This window comes from Sceloporus occidentalis, unplaced genomic scaffold, assembly GCF_023333645.1.
Source record: "Sceloporus occidentalis isolate IW3139 unplaced genomic scaffold, rSceOcc1.0.p SCAF_8, whole genome shotgun sequence".
Classification (NCBI taxonomy): Eukaryota; Metazoa; Chordata; class Lepidosauria; order Squamata; family Phrynosomatidae; genus Sceloporus; species Sceloporus occidentalis.
Genome location: NW_028316988.1, coordinates 42,948,799 through 42,962,643, shown reverse-complemented (window position 1 = coordinate 42,962,643; position 13,845 = coordinate 42,948,799). Strand labels below are relative to the sequence as shown.

General features: G+C 44.2%; 1 protein-coding gene across 9 annotated transcripts in view; it reads left to right on the top strand.

Annotated features, from left to right (window-relative positions):
• Nucleotides 1-13,845, top strand: part of LOC149308774 (rho guanine nucleotide exchange factor 9) — a 147,518-nt gene that overhangs the window by 71,024 nt on the left and 62,649 nt on the right. Inside the window, exon 1 of one of the 9 annotated variants that reach the window (XM_089536441.1) lies at nucleotides 3,886-4,067. The exons of 7 other annotated variants lie outside the window; for them this stretch is intronic. In XM_089536441.1, coding sequence (XP_089392567.1) covers nucleotides 4,038-4,067 — 30 coding nt within the window. In that variant the 5' untranslated portion in view covers nucleotides 3,886-4,037. Of the gene's footprint in view, nucleotides 1-3,885; nucleotides 4,068-6,423; nucleotides 7,327-13,845 lie in introns of those variants that run through there. One more of the 9 variants, XM_089536442.1, reaches the window with a different exon arrangement.

Below are 13,845 nucleotides of genomic sequence, written 5' to 3'. Positions count from 1 at the left end.
TGGAGTTGGCAGTTCCTCCTAAAATAGACTCATAGTATCATTGAAAGTGGTAACTCACTCTACAACAATGCACTCACTGGGTCTGGCCTAGTTGGAGAGTGCCAGTGGGGTATAGTAGTAGTTTGGGTGTTGGACTAGGACTCCGGGAGACCAGGGTTTGGAAACCCACCAGGTGACCTGGAGCAAGTCATACTCTAAGCCTCAGGAGTAAGTCATGACAAACCAGAAAGAAATCTAACCAAGAAAAACTTGATCTTCCATGGAGTATGATTCTGGGAGGCCAGGGTTGGAATCCCCTCTTGGACATGGAGATCCAGTGTGTCACCTTGGGCAGGTCACACTCTCTTGGCCTTGGAGGAAAGAAATGGCAACCCCACCAAGGAGACGCTGTGATAAGTCCACCTTGTTGCTGTTGTTGTTATTATGTGCCTTCAAGTCAGTCCCAACATATGGCGACCCTAAGGCAAACCCACATGGGATTTCCTTGGCAGGATTTGTTTGTTATTCATTATTATTTTATTTTATTGATTGTATTTATTAGGCTGCCTTTCTCCCAGATTGAGAGCTGAGGTGACTCACAGAAGGAATTTGTCTAGAGGAGGTTTGGCTTTGCTTTCCTCTGAGGTTGAGAAAGTATGACTTTGCCTAAGGTCACCCAGTGGATCTCTATGGCTGAGTGGGGATTTGAACCCTGGTCTCATAGTCCAGCACTCAAACCACTGCATGGTGGCTCCTTAAGGATGCCATAAGTTGGAGATGACTTGAAGGCACACAACAATGACAATAACAACACAACAACAACAACTCAAGTAGGATTTAAATAGATTTAGTTACCATAAGACTTAGTTTCCAAGAGTAGAGTTTGTGGACTCCAGCAACCTCCTCCCTATCTTGCTCCCATGTTGCATTCATCCTATGGGTTCTGCCAGGCAGGTAGGACAATGTCAGACGTGGAGATGGGCCATCCTATTACAAAACAACAACCTTGCATCTATAATGTTGCATCCACACAGCAGAAATAATCCCGCTTTAACTGCCACGGCTCACTGCTATGGGGTTCTTGGACTTGTAGCTTTGTGAGACATTGAGCCTCCTTTATCCTAGAGCTCCGGTGCCACAACAAACTACAAATCCCAGAATACCATAGCATTGACGTATGGCAGTTCAAGTGGTGTCAACCGGGATTATTCCTGTAGTGCAGATGCAGCCTAAGCAGATCTTCCAGCAGTCTCCCCATGCCATGTATATCCTTTCTCTATCTATCAGAGAGCTCTGGTGCCGTAACGAAATGCAGTTCCCAGAACTCTCTAGCATGGTGCCATGGCAGTTAAAGTGGTGTCAAACTGGATTATTTCTGCAGTGCAGATATAGCCCAAGACCAATAGAGCTCCTAGCAATGATGAGTACAGTGCAGATGCAGCCCAAGACCAGAAGAGCTCCAAGCAATGATGGGTACCATCTGCACCTTAGAGATGAAAAGCCCTTACTTGGCAGTGCCATTGCCTAAGCAGCCTTCCGAATTATTTGCTACGGTACCCAAGAAGAAGGCTGTCTGCGGTATCATAGCAACCCCAGCATCACTGTGCATGGCAGCCGTCTTCCTCCAGCGCTCCACTCCAGTACCTTAAAGCTGCAGGTATCTCTTGAGATAAGAGGATTTTACACACACACACACACACACACACACACTCACACTCCAAATCCCATTTGCCTGATGCTTTCACTGAGAAGTAGCACCTTCCCATGCCAAGTGAATGCTAGGCATTGGGACCAGTATCCTTGCAATGAGGAAGGTGGCACTGGTGAAGATGAGGATCTTCTTATGTTTTATCACATTTTTTTTAGCCATATCGCTATCTTATCACGACTGACGCATTTCTTTGAGGATGGGGATCTTGTGATATGCCTCTGTGACCGACGATAAGGATTTGCTTATATTTCGTTCCATTTTTAGAGAGATCATTATCAATCAATATCTCTCTGCTCCGCTGATAAGGAGGGTGAGGACGATGGGGCCAAAGAGGATTTGGTTCTGCTTTATTCCACTTTTGGAGATGTCAGGATGTATCTATTCTGATGTGACATTATGGTAGCTTGATCTGTTTGGCTGGATTGGCCCAATTCCAATGGTTACTTCCAACCGAAGAAGACCCATTGGACCAAGGGATATACTTTAGGAACAACTTTACATTCAGCAATGGATCAACTTTAGGTGGGCCTAGCCATTGGATATAGGCCACCTTCATCCATCATCATCATCATCATTATCATCATCATCATCTCTTTCTCCTATTATTATTATTATTATTATTATTATTATTATTATTACAGTTGACCCTTGACATTCATGGCTTTGAGTTTTATGGATTTGATTACTATGTTCTCTCTAGCAATCTCTAGATCCTCCAGCGTGACTCTGTGGTCAACCTCTTGCAAAATTTGACCATAGAGTCATGCTAGAGGATCTAGAGATTCCTAGAGAGAACACTTAAGCATGTTTAGGTTCTCCACTACAATTCTATGGTCAGCGTCGGCTAGAGGTTGACCATAGAGTTTGCACCAGAGGACATAGGTATTCCTAGAGAGGTGTTCTTTTAGGTTGTGCTTTTTCTAATTTCGTGGGGGTCCTATGCCATTAACCGCAGTGGATATGGAGGGCCCACTATGAAACCTCCCAGTTTCATAGTCTGTTAGATGTTACTGGTAGACCATCAAAGATTTGAATCCCATTATTATTGTCATCATCATCATCATCATCGTCATCATCATCATCATCATCATCATCATCATTATCATCATCATCTAATATTCCATTATTACATTACATTATTAGGTAACTTTAACTATTACTATTAGGTATTATCATCTCTCTGTTTCACAGTCTTGTACATGTTGCTAGTAGACCATCAATTATTCAGATTCCATTATTATCATTGCTATAATCATTATCATCACCATCGTCTAAGATTATATTACTATTAGATAATGTTAATAGGTTTAATCATTAGGTGTTGTTAACTCTCAGTTTCATAGTCTACCAGGTGTTACTGGCAGACCCTTAATGATTTGGATTCCATTATTATTATTATAGTCTCTTTCTTTATAATCACCATCATCATCACTGGCTAACATTATATTGCTACGTATTATTAGTATGATTAGGTTTTATTATTAGGGCCCTTGGTATCCTCTGGGGTGTGATTCCAAGATGCCCTCCAGTGGATACCCAAAACTGTGGATGCCATTCATAGTAAAATGGTGTCCCTTACATAAAATGGCAAAAAAAAAATTGAATTTGGGGGAAAATATATTAAAACTGTGGATGGATGAATCCGTGGATACAGAATCCGTGGATACAGAGGGCCGACTTTATTATCTCTCAGTTTCATAGTCTGCCAGATGTTACTGGTTGACCATCAGTGATGGGCATTCTGTCACCACCATTCTCACTGTCACCATCATCAACTACTATGATGTTATAATTAGGTCATATATCATCATCATCATCATCATCATTATTATTAGCCTTTCTTTTTATCACCGCACTCCATCTCTGCCCCTCTCCCTACCATTTCCTTATGAATTTCACAGGTCAAAACGATGCAGGGCTGGTGAGGATGGGAAGCAGATTGCACTGAGGTTTTTCTGATGCTGTTTTGCTCTTTTCGGTTGGAGCGTTTGAGGCTAGATATCCATGTGTCCCTTCCATCGCTTTCCCCCTCCCTGCTGCCGCTTCTTGGAAGGGTGAGCACATCCAGCTAGCTTCCCTTGCTCCCAGCAGACAGCGAAGTGGATCTCCCTTTCTTTCTTTCTTTCTTTCTTTCTTTCTTTCTTTCTTTCTTTCTTTCCAAATGGCAGGGGATGTGATGGTGGCGGTGGTAAGGAAGAATGAGAGAGAGGGTTTTTCTCCCTAGCCTTGTCAGCTGCTGCATGTCTCAACCTGATCCCTGTTCTTCCCCATCCCCTTTGCTTTTCATAATGTGGTTATATTTCTCTTTGGATCAGGTGTTCTGTACACAGCCCAACTGCTGTGTATAATGACCGAAGGAAAAATCCCCAAAATCAATGTAAGTTGTTTTAAAAAATTAACCCCTTCCCCACACATTCATTTTTTATTCATTGAACCTTCCATTTCTGGTTCATGGTCTTGTCCTGTCTCCCCAGCATCACCCATCAGATGTAATGGATGCTGTTTGCTTTTGCAGAACTGATTCCTTCAGTTCGTCGGATGAATCCCTCTTCTTGCTTGCTTGCTTGCTGGCTTGTCTGCATGGACGTATGTGTCGTGTCTCTCTTGACTTGTGCTTGGCTTGTGTGCGCCGTGTGTTCTTCTGAACAGTGCATCCATGCGGAGGAGAAATGAGGAGAAAGGGGGGTGGAAGACAAGGGTTTTGATCCGATGCATTGCACATTTTTGGTGTGACTCCTCTGTGTTGCAAAGCGGGTCCGGTGTCGGTGTGCATTTCCCTTCATATGCATATGAATGGAGCTAATGTCTTTAAATACACAAGAACAGGTGCATTTAGAATAGCCCCGGTCATTTCTCTGGGTGGAAACCAACGGCTTACTCTGTTGTGTAGCACGGATAGGCATTTTGCTGTGAGAGGGTTGCTCGCTTGGTGTTTTTTGTCGTGACGGTTTGGGAGCCTTGCTGCAATCTTTCCATTTCAGTGTTGGTTAAGCGTTGGGCGGTTTGAACAGAATTGCCTCGAGAAGCTGTGAGCATTGCTTGGCAAAACATCCTCCAGCGATATGGCCAGTGCCATGTATAGATGGCTTATGTTTCGAAGCTGATATGGCTGGGCATGGGGTTTGGATTCATTTTTTCCAATACTTCCCTTTTGCAGGAAACGTGCGCCTGCTGCAAACTGCAGTGATTTATTTGGCGCTGCCTAAAAATAGACACTCTTAGAAGGAAAGCTGCTGTGGAAACCAGAAGAGGGTTTGCCCTTTTTATCAGATGCACTGTGGAAGGGTTTTAGATAACACCTGGCTTCTCTTTTGCAGAGGGGAGGAATGAAGGGAGACCTTATCTCCTGTTTCCCTAAACCTTTGGACAACTGGATTTCCCCTTCCCCCTTGCACATCATTTCCTATTCTTTTGGACAGCTTTGCTTTGAGATCACATCAGCACTGCTCTCCTACTACTCCCCACCCTCTTCCTCCATTCATTTTGAGAATATGACCATCATGGCTCTTGCACACAAATGTGGTTTGGCATTCGCAGAGCAAGCCAGTCGCTCCCTTCCCAAGCTTTTCTGATTTCGCCTCTGCATCAAGGAAGAGCCAAAGGGAATCAGCGGTGCAAAGCCATGTGCAGCAACAAATGCTGCTGTTTTCAGTAGGGCTTACCCTGGTCTAAATCTGCATAGAATCACAGCCCAAGAGAACAGGAGCAAAATGGAAGAGGAGTCCAGAGATTTGGGGAACAAATCTGGGACAACACTATCAGAAGCGAGGATCGATATTTGCCATGTTTAGGACCGGATCGGTAATCATGTTGAGCACTAAGGAAATCCAGCTCCTCTTTATAGGTTTTTATAAGGAGATAACTCAGATCAGGCGCATGAGAGTCTATGGCTTTTACTGCTGGGGTAACACTTGTCTTTTGAGCGTCCAAGATGCTTCAGAAGCTGAGATGGAAGCAGAGTTGCATAGTTATTTGCACATTCTGAGCAGGGTTGCTATGCGTGTTTTTCGTGGTTTCTGACCTGTTTTGGGTTAAGTGGCCCAGTTTTAATTAGGTCTCCAAAGGTTTGCGGTAGGGGTTTTCAATGCAAACAAACCGCACTTCTGGCACATTTCTTCTGGATCTCAGAAGGTTTCAGTTAATCACTTAAAATAGACCATTATTGGAAGGATTAGCAAACAACTTTATAAATATACTAGAAAAAAGTTTTGGTTAATCTCTTCTTCAATTGCTCGAAATGGGGAAAAAATTCTTTTGAGTAACCGAAAAGGTCATAGCAGAAACATTTTGCTGGTATATTTATAAAGTTTTGCATTTTAATCACACACAAACACACATATATGTATATACACAAAGAGAGAGTGTTCAGTAGTCTCTTGTGGGCTGGAAATAAGAGTGTGCAAAGCTAGTTTAAAAAGTGCATTAATCAGATGCCTGTCATAAAGTCCTGGGCTTTACATTTGGATTTGCACAGTCTGGGTATCCTCCCAGGTGACTCTGGGACCAAGTTAAATGGGATCTCATCGCAATGGAAGAAGAGGCTTTGCATGGCTTGTATTTGCCCAAGGCAGCTGGCCCTGGTTTTAGTTTGAAAAGGAAAATATGGTTGGGAAACGTCATAGGTTCTCCTCATTTTATCCAGGTCAGCTCCTAGCAATTTGGCAGGGACGCAATGGCCGATTCCACTGCACCAGCGGAGCCAATTATACTGACGCTCTCCATATACCATTCATAGTGATAGAGCCTTATTGGTGCCCATTGGTGCTTTCGCCACGTGACATAATGCAAGAGACGGGTCCCTGCCGCGGGCAGCATACAATCTAAATGTGGCCAGAGGAAAAATGCAAGGGAGAGAGAGAGAAAGGAAAGTCTGAGAAAGGAGGAATCTAAATACACTTCATGTGGGTTACGCCGCATGTTTGCATCGTAGCTGGGTTTTTGTTTTTGCAAGCCGGAGTGTCTACTTCTGCAGCTGAACTGACCTTTTTTTCTGTGCACCATCCTTGGAGAATGAATCTTGCTGAAGCCAGGGAGATTAACTTCTGGGCAAACAGGCGGAGAGTTGTGCCTGCATGTCTCTGAGCATGTTCCTTTTGGGATGGATGTGAAAATGGCTTGGATGACGATAAGGTCTCCAAACCCATCCGTTCTTTTCTCTGCTGTGTTTTGAAAGCAGTGCTTCTGGGAGCCAGGGAATTCCATGCCTTGAAAGATGCGTAAGGAGCACCCTTCACCAGTGAACAGATGCTTTGGATCCTTATCAGTGTGCTTGGATTTAAGGGTTTGGGAAATGTTTCCAATGTTTTAAGACTGCTCTGTGCCAGAGAGAAGAGCATCTTGTGAAACTTTGAGTTTCTGGTTTCTTGATTTCCGGCTGCGATAGTTTAGGTTTGGGGACTTTACCCAAAGTCTGAAGATGTGCTCTCCAGATGGCTTCTGTTTTTCTGACTTAAAAGGGGTCAACCGTAACCTTCTTTTGCACTTAGCTGTAAGGCTGAGGAAGCTTTCGGATTAAGCTGCGTTTGATCCTGGTCAGTATTTGGGCAGAGCAGAAGAGAAGACACTGCTCTTTGCAAACTGAGGAGGTAGCAAACTCTTCCATCTGAGTTGGCATGAAGAAAAGATTCAGGATCAAGGTGAGCTGGGCTTCTCCTTCTCTTAGGTGTGCATCCAAATTTGGGTCTTGATGGTTTCAGCTACTTAAAGATGGTGATCCTTTGGCAGGGCAGAGCTCCGCAAAAGCTCATGAGTGTTACTTTTTTGTTGTGGTAAGTGGGGAGAATATCATTGCTTGAGGGACCGACCAGTTTTGCTACCTGCTTCCCAGTTAATGGGAAGGATGGACATTCGGTATTTGGTACTTTTGTGTTTCTGTTTTAATCTTGGACTCGCCACGCCGACCTCCTCAAAAAGAGAGACCCTTTCCGTAATAGTGAACGAATTCATTCTTCCTTGCACCCCCGAGTGTGAAAAGTACCACCTCTGAGTAATGTAGGATCCTAATCGGGGTTCCCTTGGGCTGCGTTTCCTTGTCATCTTTCCAGCGTTCACTAAGAGTGGCTCCCAGGGCTGGTCTTTCTAAAGGGAAAGGTTTGTCACACGCTGTAGTAGAGACAATTCTCAGAAAGCAAAGCTGCGGGTAATTTTTTTACGTTGTTGGACCCCGCGATACACCTGAGACAGGTGCTGCCAGAAAGTGGATTCAGATCTGCTGGTAGATACTTAGCTACTTTGTGCTAGATCAGCAAACTGACTCACACTTTTTGGGGGGTTCACAATAGCAACAATTTAAATGTCTCGCATCCATAATCTGTATTAGTCTCTTGAAGGAAAATTTCCAAGGGGGTGTATAGGGCCAGGTCTGGCCTGATTCTACAACGTAGAGCATCCCATTCTATATATTTCTCATCCTATACCCGTCTCTAAGAAACGCCATGTTGCATACAACTCTGGCTCTGGGTTCCAGCTGGAAAAGTAGGTGGTGAAATCTAAAGCCTCCCTGTTTTAATGGTTTGGGAAACTATATTTTTCAAGATCCTCTGTTGACACAGTTTCCACTGTCTCCTTTTTCGGGGGTTTCTTGTGGCAGGTGAGGTTCAGTTGCTGAAAGGCCAGTTGTCTCTCACTCAGTGCTTAGCAAACGCTTAGCATTTTGCTGTTTTGTGGGTTACCAAACCGTCAATGATGGTGTCTTTGGAGAGAGGAAATAACCAGAGATGCTTCACAATACATAAAATGAAAAGAGGAATGGTCATAATTTCTAAGAGGGGATCGCATTGACTTGGACTGCCAGGTCGAGGAGTTAAGGCCAATGCAAGGCAAACCCCGATTCCCTGTAAACTGTGTTCTCCAGGTTGCAAGAACAAGTGCTTCCTCCCCTTTTCCTCCTTCCCTTTCCAGTACAAAGCTGCCCTTCCCATTATTAATCTTATTATTACTCTTATTGTTATTAATCATATTTGGAGAGGACAAGGGGTGAGCCTTCTTGGTGGCTGCTCCCAACAATGGCTCAATGCTATGAAATCCTGGGATTCATAGCTTGTTGTAGCCCCAGAGTCCAGGAAGGGATAGTCCAGGAAGCCTGGGCTTCCAACACTCCTTGATCTGTGGCCTCAAACTCTGATATGTGAGGGATGTATAGTTTTCAGTAACTTGGATGTGTGTTAGTTGTGGTTTGCTTTCAGTAAGGGTAGCACTTGAGAGAACCATGGTGTAGTGATTTGGATGTTGGACTTTGAATCTGGAAGCCAGGGTTCGAATCCTGGCTTGGCTGCGGAAACTCACTGGGTGACCTCCATCAAGTCACGCTCTTTCAATCCCAGAGGATGGCAATGGCAAACCCTCCTCTGAAGAAACCTTGCCAAGAAAACTCCATGATCAGGTTGCCATAGACTTGAAGGCACACAATGGCAACACAAAAAGGAGTAACGTTAAACCATGGTAATGACTTGCTGGGAAAGAAAAAGTGAGTTTTGTGTACTGAGAGAGGAGAGAATGCAACATTCCTAAGCCTAGCTCCTAAGCTTGGCTCACATCCTCGTTTGGTTTGGAGTTGATAATTTATTTTAAGGGTATGCAAACTAAAAAAGTAGGACATTGCTTTCAGCTTGGATGCGGAGGCAAGATGCTCCCCAAATAAGGTGGAACAATCTCAGGAATCTGTTAAGACCAGAAATGGGAGATAAATAGGGAAGTTAAAAAGCTAGCCAACCCAGAAGTGTGTATGCGTGTATGTGCACTTGCACATGTCTATTCCTAAGCAGATGCATTGGTATTCTGGGGACGCACACCAAAGCGGTTGTGACGTCCTGCATGTCCCTGCTATGTGAGCAAGATGGAAGATTTGCTCCTTAAGAGGATTATTTCAATAATTCTTATAGACTGCATTCCCCCCCCCCCCCATGTTAATTTTCCTGGGCTTTGTCTCATTTTGTTCCATCAACCGATTTTTTATTTTTATTTTTTGGTTTGCTTAGAGATATTTATTTATTTAGAGACTTTTTCCTTCCATCGTTCCCTCCCTTCGAATGACGTTCTTGCCCTAACCTTTGAGCAAGGATTTGCATCGGAGTATTATTGCTTTGACTTTCCCACCTTCTCTCTCCATCTCTCTGTGACAAGTAGTTAAATCTCTTGGGCCATTTCATGGCTTCATTCTCACCCATTTGTTGTGTGTATGTGAGTGTGCAGCGGTTGTGGTTTTAAGGTGGCATTCAGGGGCCAGATCCAGAAGGTGGCATTGGAAATTTTGGATGGATCCTCTTAGCCGTGTTTCAACAAATAGATCTTTTCAAAGAGCATCCAGCAAAGTCAGGGGGGGCTACAGATGGGCGACTCCATGCCACCCATTTTTACCCCTCATTGGCGCCGTGCCAACCACACCGTGTGGTACCAATGCACTCCCTAGAACAGCTTCTTTTTGGGAGCACCATAATGGCACTCGCGCACCCTGACTCTGGCACTTCCGGAGAGCGCCATTTGGGCGCACAGATGCCGATGCGTCATTGTCATGTAAGATGGTGCACGGGCGCTGCTATTTGAGCTGGGTGCATATGGAAGCCCAGCCCTACGGAGCCCTTAAATTGGCCCCAGAACGGCGCTTTTTGTCCATCTGTATTGGGCCTCAGAGACCTCTTGGAAAAATGATCAGTGTGCATTTCCTGTCTCTTACAAACCAAGGGATGCCTTATTGAAAAATCAATATTCCAGAACATACGCACCTTGGTCCCTTTGCAACAAGTGGCTGATGGTAGGAGAGTAAGTAGAGATCCAGCATGGCGTTGTGTTTTGAGTATTGGACTAGGACTCTGGGTTGGATTCCTCGTTTGGCCATGAAACCTTTGGGTGAGTCACAGTCTCTCAGCCTTAGAGGATGGCAATGGCAAACCCCCCTCTGAAGAAACTTGCCAAGAAAACCCCGTTATAGGTTTGACTTAGAGTCACCACAATTTGGAAACGGGTTGGAGGAACCCAACAACCACCACCTGGACGTAGTTGTCGTCTTAGGAATTATCCATCAGAAATGTACTCAAACGTTCAAGGGCTAAGACACAGGAATCAGTCTGTAGAGAGATCTTGCAATAGCTTTGGCACTAACTGAAAGAAAGATGTTGGCAGCATGAACTTGCCTAGACTTCAGTCTGCTTCCTCAGGTGCATTTGGGATGGAAATCCTCAAATACTTCATCTGCGTGTGCGACAACAAACAATTAAAGTGCTTTTCTCCATTCTGCTCATTATTCTCCTTGTATCTGAACGTCCTGAAAATACTTTCTTCAGTGCAAAAAAAAAAAAAAAAAAAGGGGGGGGGGAGGAAAAGACAGTTTTCTGTGCAATCCCCCCTTTGCACTGAAAAAAGTGTTTTCTGTGCAGCAACTTCATTTTCTGCACAGGAAACATGGTATTTTCTTGATCTATCTATCTATCTATCATCATCTATCTATCTAAAATACCATGTTTCCTGTGCAGAAAACACTGGGGAGGAGTTTGGTATTCCTAGTGATTGGTCGGACTATAAATTATTATTATTATTATTATTATTATTATATATGCATTTTTCTCCCCAATTCTTCGACAATACTTGGGGATGTTAAATACCGGGGGGAAATTGCGCAGAATTTGCATTGGTCTATTATTCTCTGTGTTGATCTGGGAACAAATAATTACGGACTTTCCTCCTGTTGTGCAATTGTGGTCCTTGCCTTGCTTTACCCCCCAAAAAACCCAGGCCTTGTTGGCGGCTATGTCTTCATCTCTTTCTTTATTTTAAACGCAGTGTAGCATGCACACTGAACTTACATCCTCTCCCTCTGGGGAAAATATATATATATATCTAAAAATAAAGCTTTGCCGCCTTTCAATTAGATCCCGACGCGGCTGAGCACAAAATGGGCCTTGTGAAAAGCAAGGCCTGGATCACAAAGGACTGTGCAGTTACTGCCATTCACCCGAAGAAGCTTCAGGCTTTCAGGGTTCCTTGAATAGCCTTCTCTCCGCCTTGTTTCATTTTCCATCTGGTTTTGAAAAGCAGGTGGACGCTTCTGAAAAGCTCTTTGGAGAAGAAAGGGATGCATTTATGGGGGTGAGGGCATTACCCCTTAAAATGGGAGAAGCCTGACCCCCAATAAAATTACCCTCCAGACTCCAAATTGCTAGCATTGCGGAGGAGAAGACGTTGAAAACCATTCAAACGGAAGCACTCCTCCGTTTGAAATGTTTGCATTCCCTTGGCAACTTTACTTGCCTGCTCTTTTTTTGGATGCCTAACATTGTGGTTGTTGTGGTTGTGGTTGTTGTTGTGTGCCTTCAAGTTGTTTCCGACTTATGGCGAACCTTTCACAGGGCTTTCGTGGCAGGTTTCTTGCATCCTCTGAGGCTGAGAGAGTGTGACTTGCACAGGGTCACCAATTGCATTTACATTGCAGAGCTGAGCCTGAACTATACAGTTGTCCCTCCACATTCGCGGCTTTGACTTTTGATGATCTGATTTGATCATTTGTGGTTCTGATTAATATGCTCTCTCTATGAATCTTCTCCTCCAGTGCAATTCTGCTGGAAGTTGACCATAGAATGGTGCGGGGGAACCCAGATGTTCCTAGTGAAAATGCTTCTCTAGGCATTTGTAGGTCTTCAAGCATGATTCTGTGATCAACTTCTGGCAGATGTTGAGCATAGAGTTGCATTGGAGGACATGAAGATTCTTAGAGAGGTGTTCTCATAGGTACACATTCACGGGGTCTATCACACCTAACCCCAGCGAATGTGGAGGGACCACTATACTCAACTGATGCTATTACAATGCTAGCAATCTGGGGTCTGGAGAAAAAAATCATGTATGGGGGATATATCTTATTTGGGGTGTCAATGCCTTCATTTTGCCACCATCCGCCCCTTAGCTACATCCTTGAAGGGCCACAAGAAAGCCATACTCTCCATCTCTCTTGGTTTGGCAGAGACAGTCCTGATCAAGCCTCCGTCTTCCCATTTTTTCAGTGGCTCCTTAAATGTCCTGGTCTTTTTCTTCCTCTCTGATGACTTTGGCCATCTGGAACACACTCAGACGTTTCTTGGCCGCATGAGTCTTGGTTCTCGTCCGTGAAATATTGAAGACGGTGGAGTGCATTCATCAAGTTCAAGGCCCAGAATCATGCAGCCTTCTAGATGTTACTGAACTGCACCTTCCAGCTTTCTGAAACCAATGCATGCTGGGGATTGTAGTCTAATGATATCAGAAGGCAAGGACAATTTAAAGAGGTCTAGGGCCCTGGAGCAATTCCCAAATCAGGACACATGGGCTGTTTGCGGAAACGTGGGAGCTCTGATTTATAACCCAAGGGCCACTGCATGCATCTCAGCTGGAAAAACCCTGGCCAGCGTCTCAAAAGCACTGACACCGGTGCAGATACCAACCGCTTTATCTGCTCTGCTGCTGAAAAATGGGGTCACAACAGGCATGTAAATCTTTGTAAATTGCATTCTTGCAGACAGCAAGGAATAATTTTGCTATTTTTCCTCCTGCTGCGAAAGCTGCTCAGTTTTCTAGGACTATTTGCAATTCCAGACTTATCCTTTGTACAAAACAAACTGCACATGAGCATTCTTTGGGACAGAAAATAATATCATTTTCTGCACAGAAATGTTATCTGCACAGGAAGCATGCTTAATACAATGAAGATGCTCTTCTCTTTCCCATCCTCACCTTATGTGTGTCATTTACACAAAGTGACTCCTGAACTACAAAGATCCTGATCTGTCCAGCGTTCTCATTTTTCATCCAAATGCAGTCATGTAACTGTCTTCTCTTCGCCAGGCTGAACATGCCCAGCTCCTTCAACCTTTCCTCATATGTCTTGCTCACCATGCCTCTTATCATCCTCATTGCGCTTCCCTGAACCTGATCCAACTTGTCTATGTCTTTCTTAAAATGAGACAACTACCAGAGCTGAGCACAGGACTCCAGATGTATTCCAGGTGAGGCATGACAAGCCCCGAATACAGTAGAACTAATACTTCCCTCGACTTTTGCTTCCCACCATTCTTCGAAATCTCCCTCTTGTTTAGGACCAGAATCCTACTGACAGTGATGTATTCAAGTCTTTTGTTCCAAGTCTCAAGTTAAGCCTCAAGTTTCTACTTTGAAGTCTCAAGTTCGAGGGA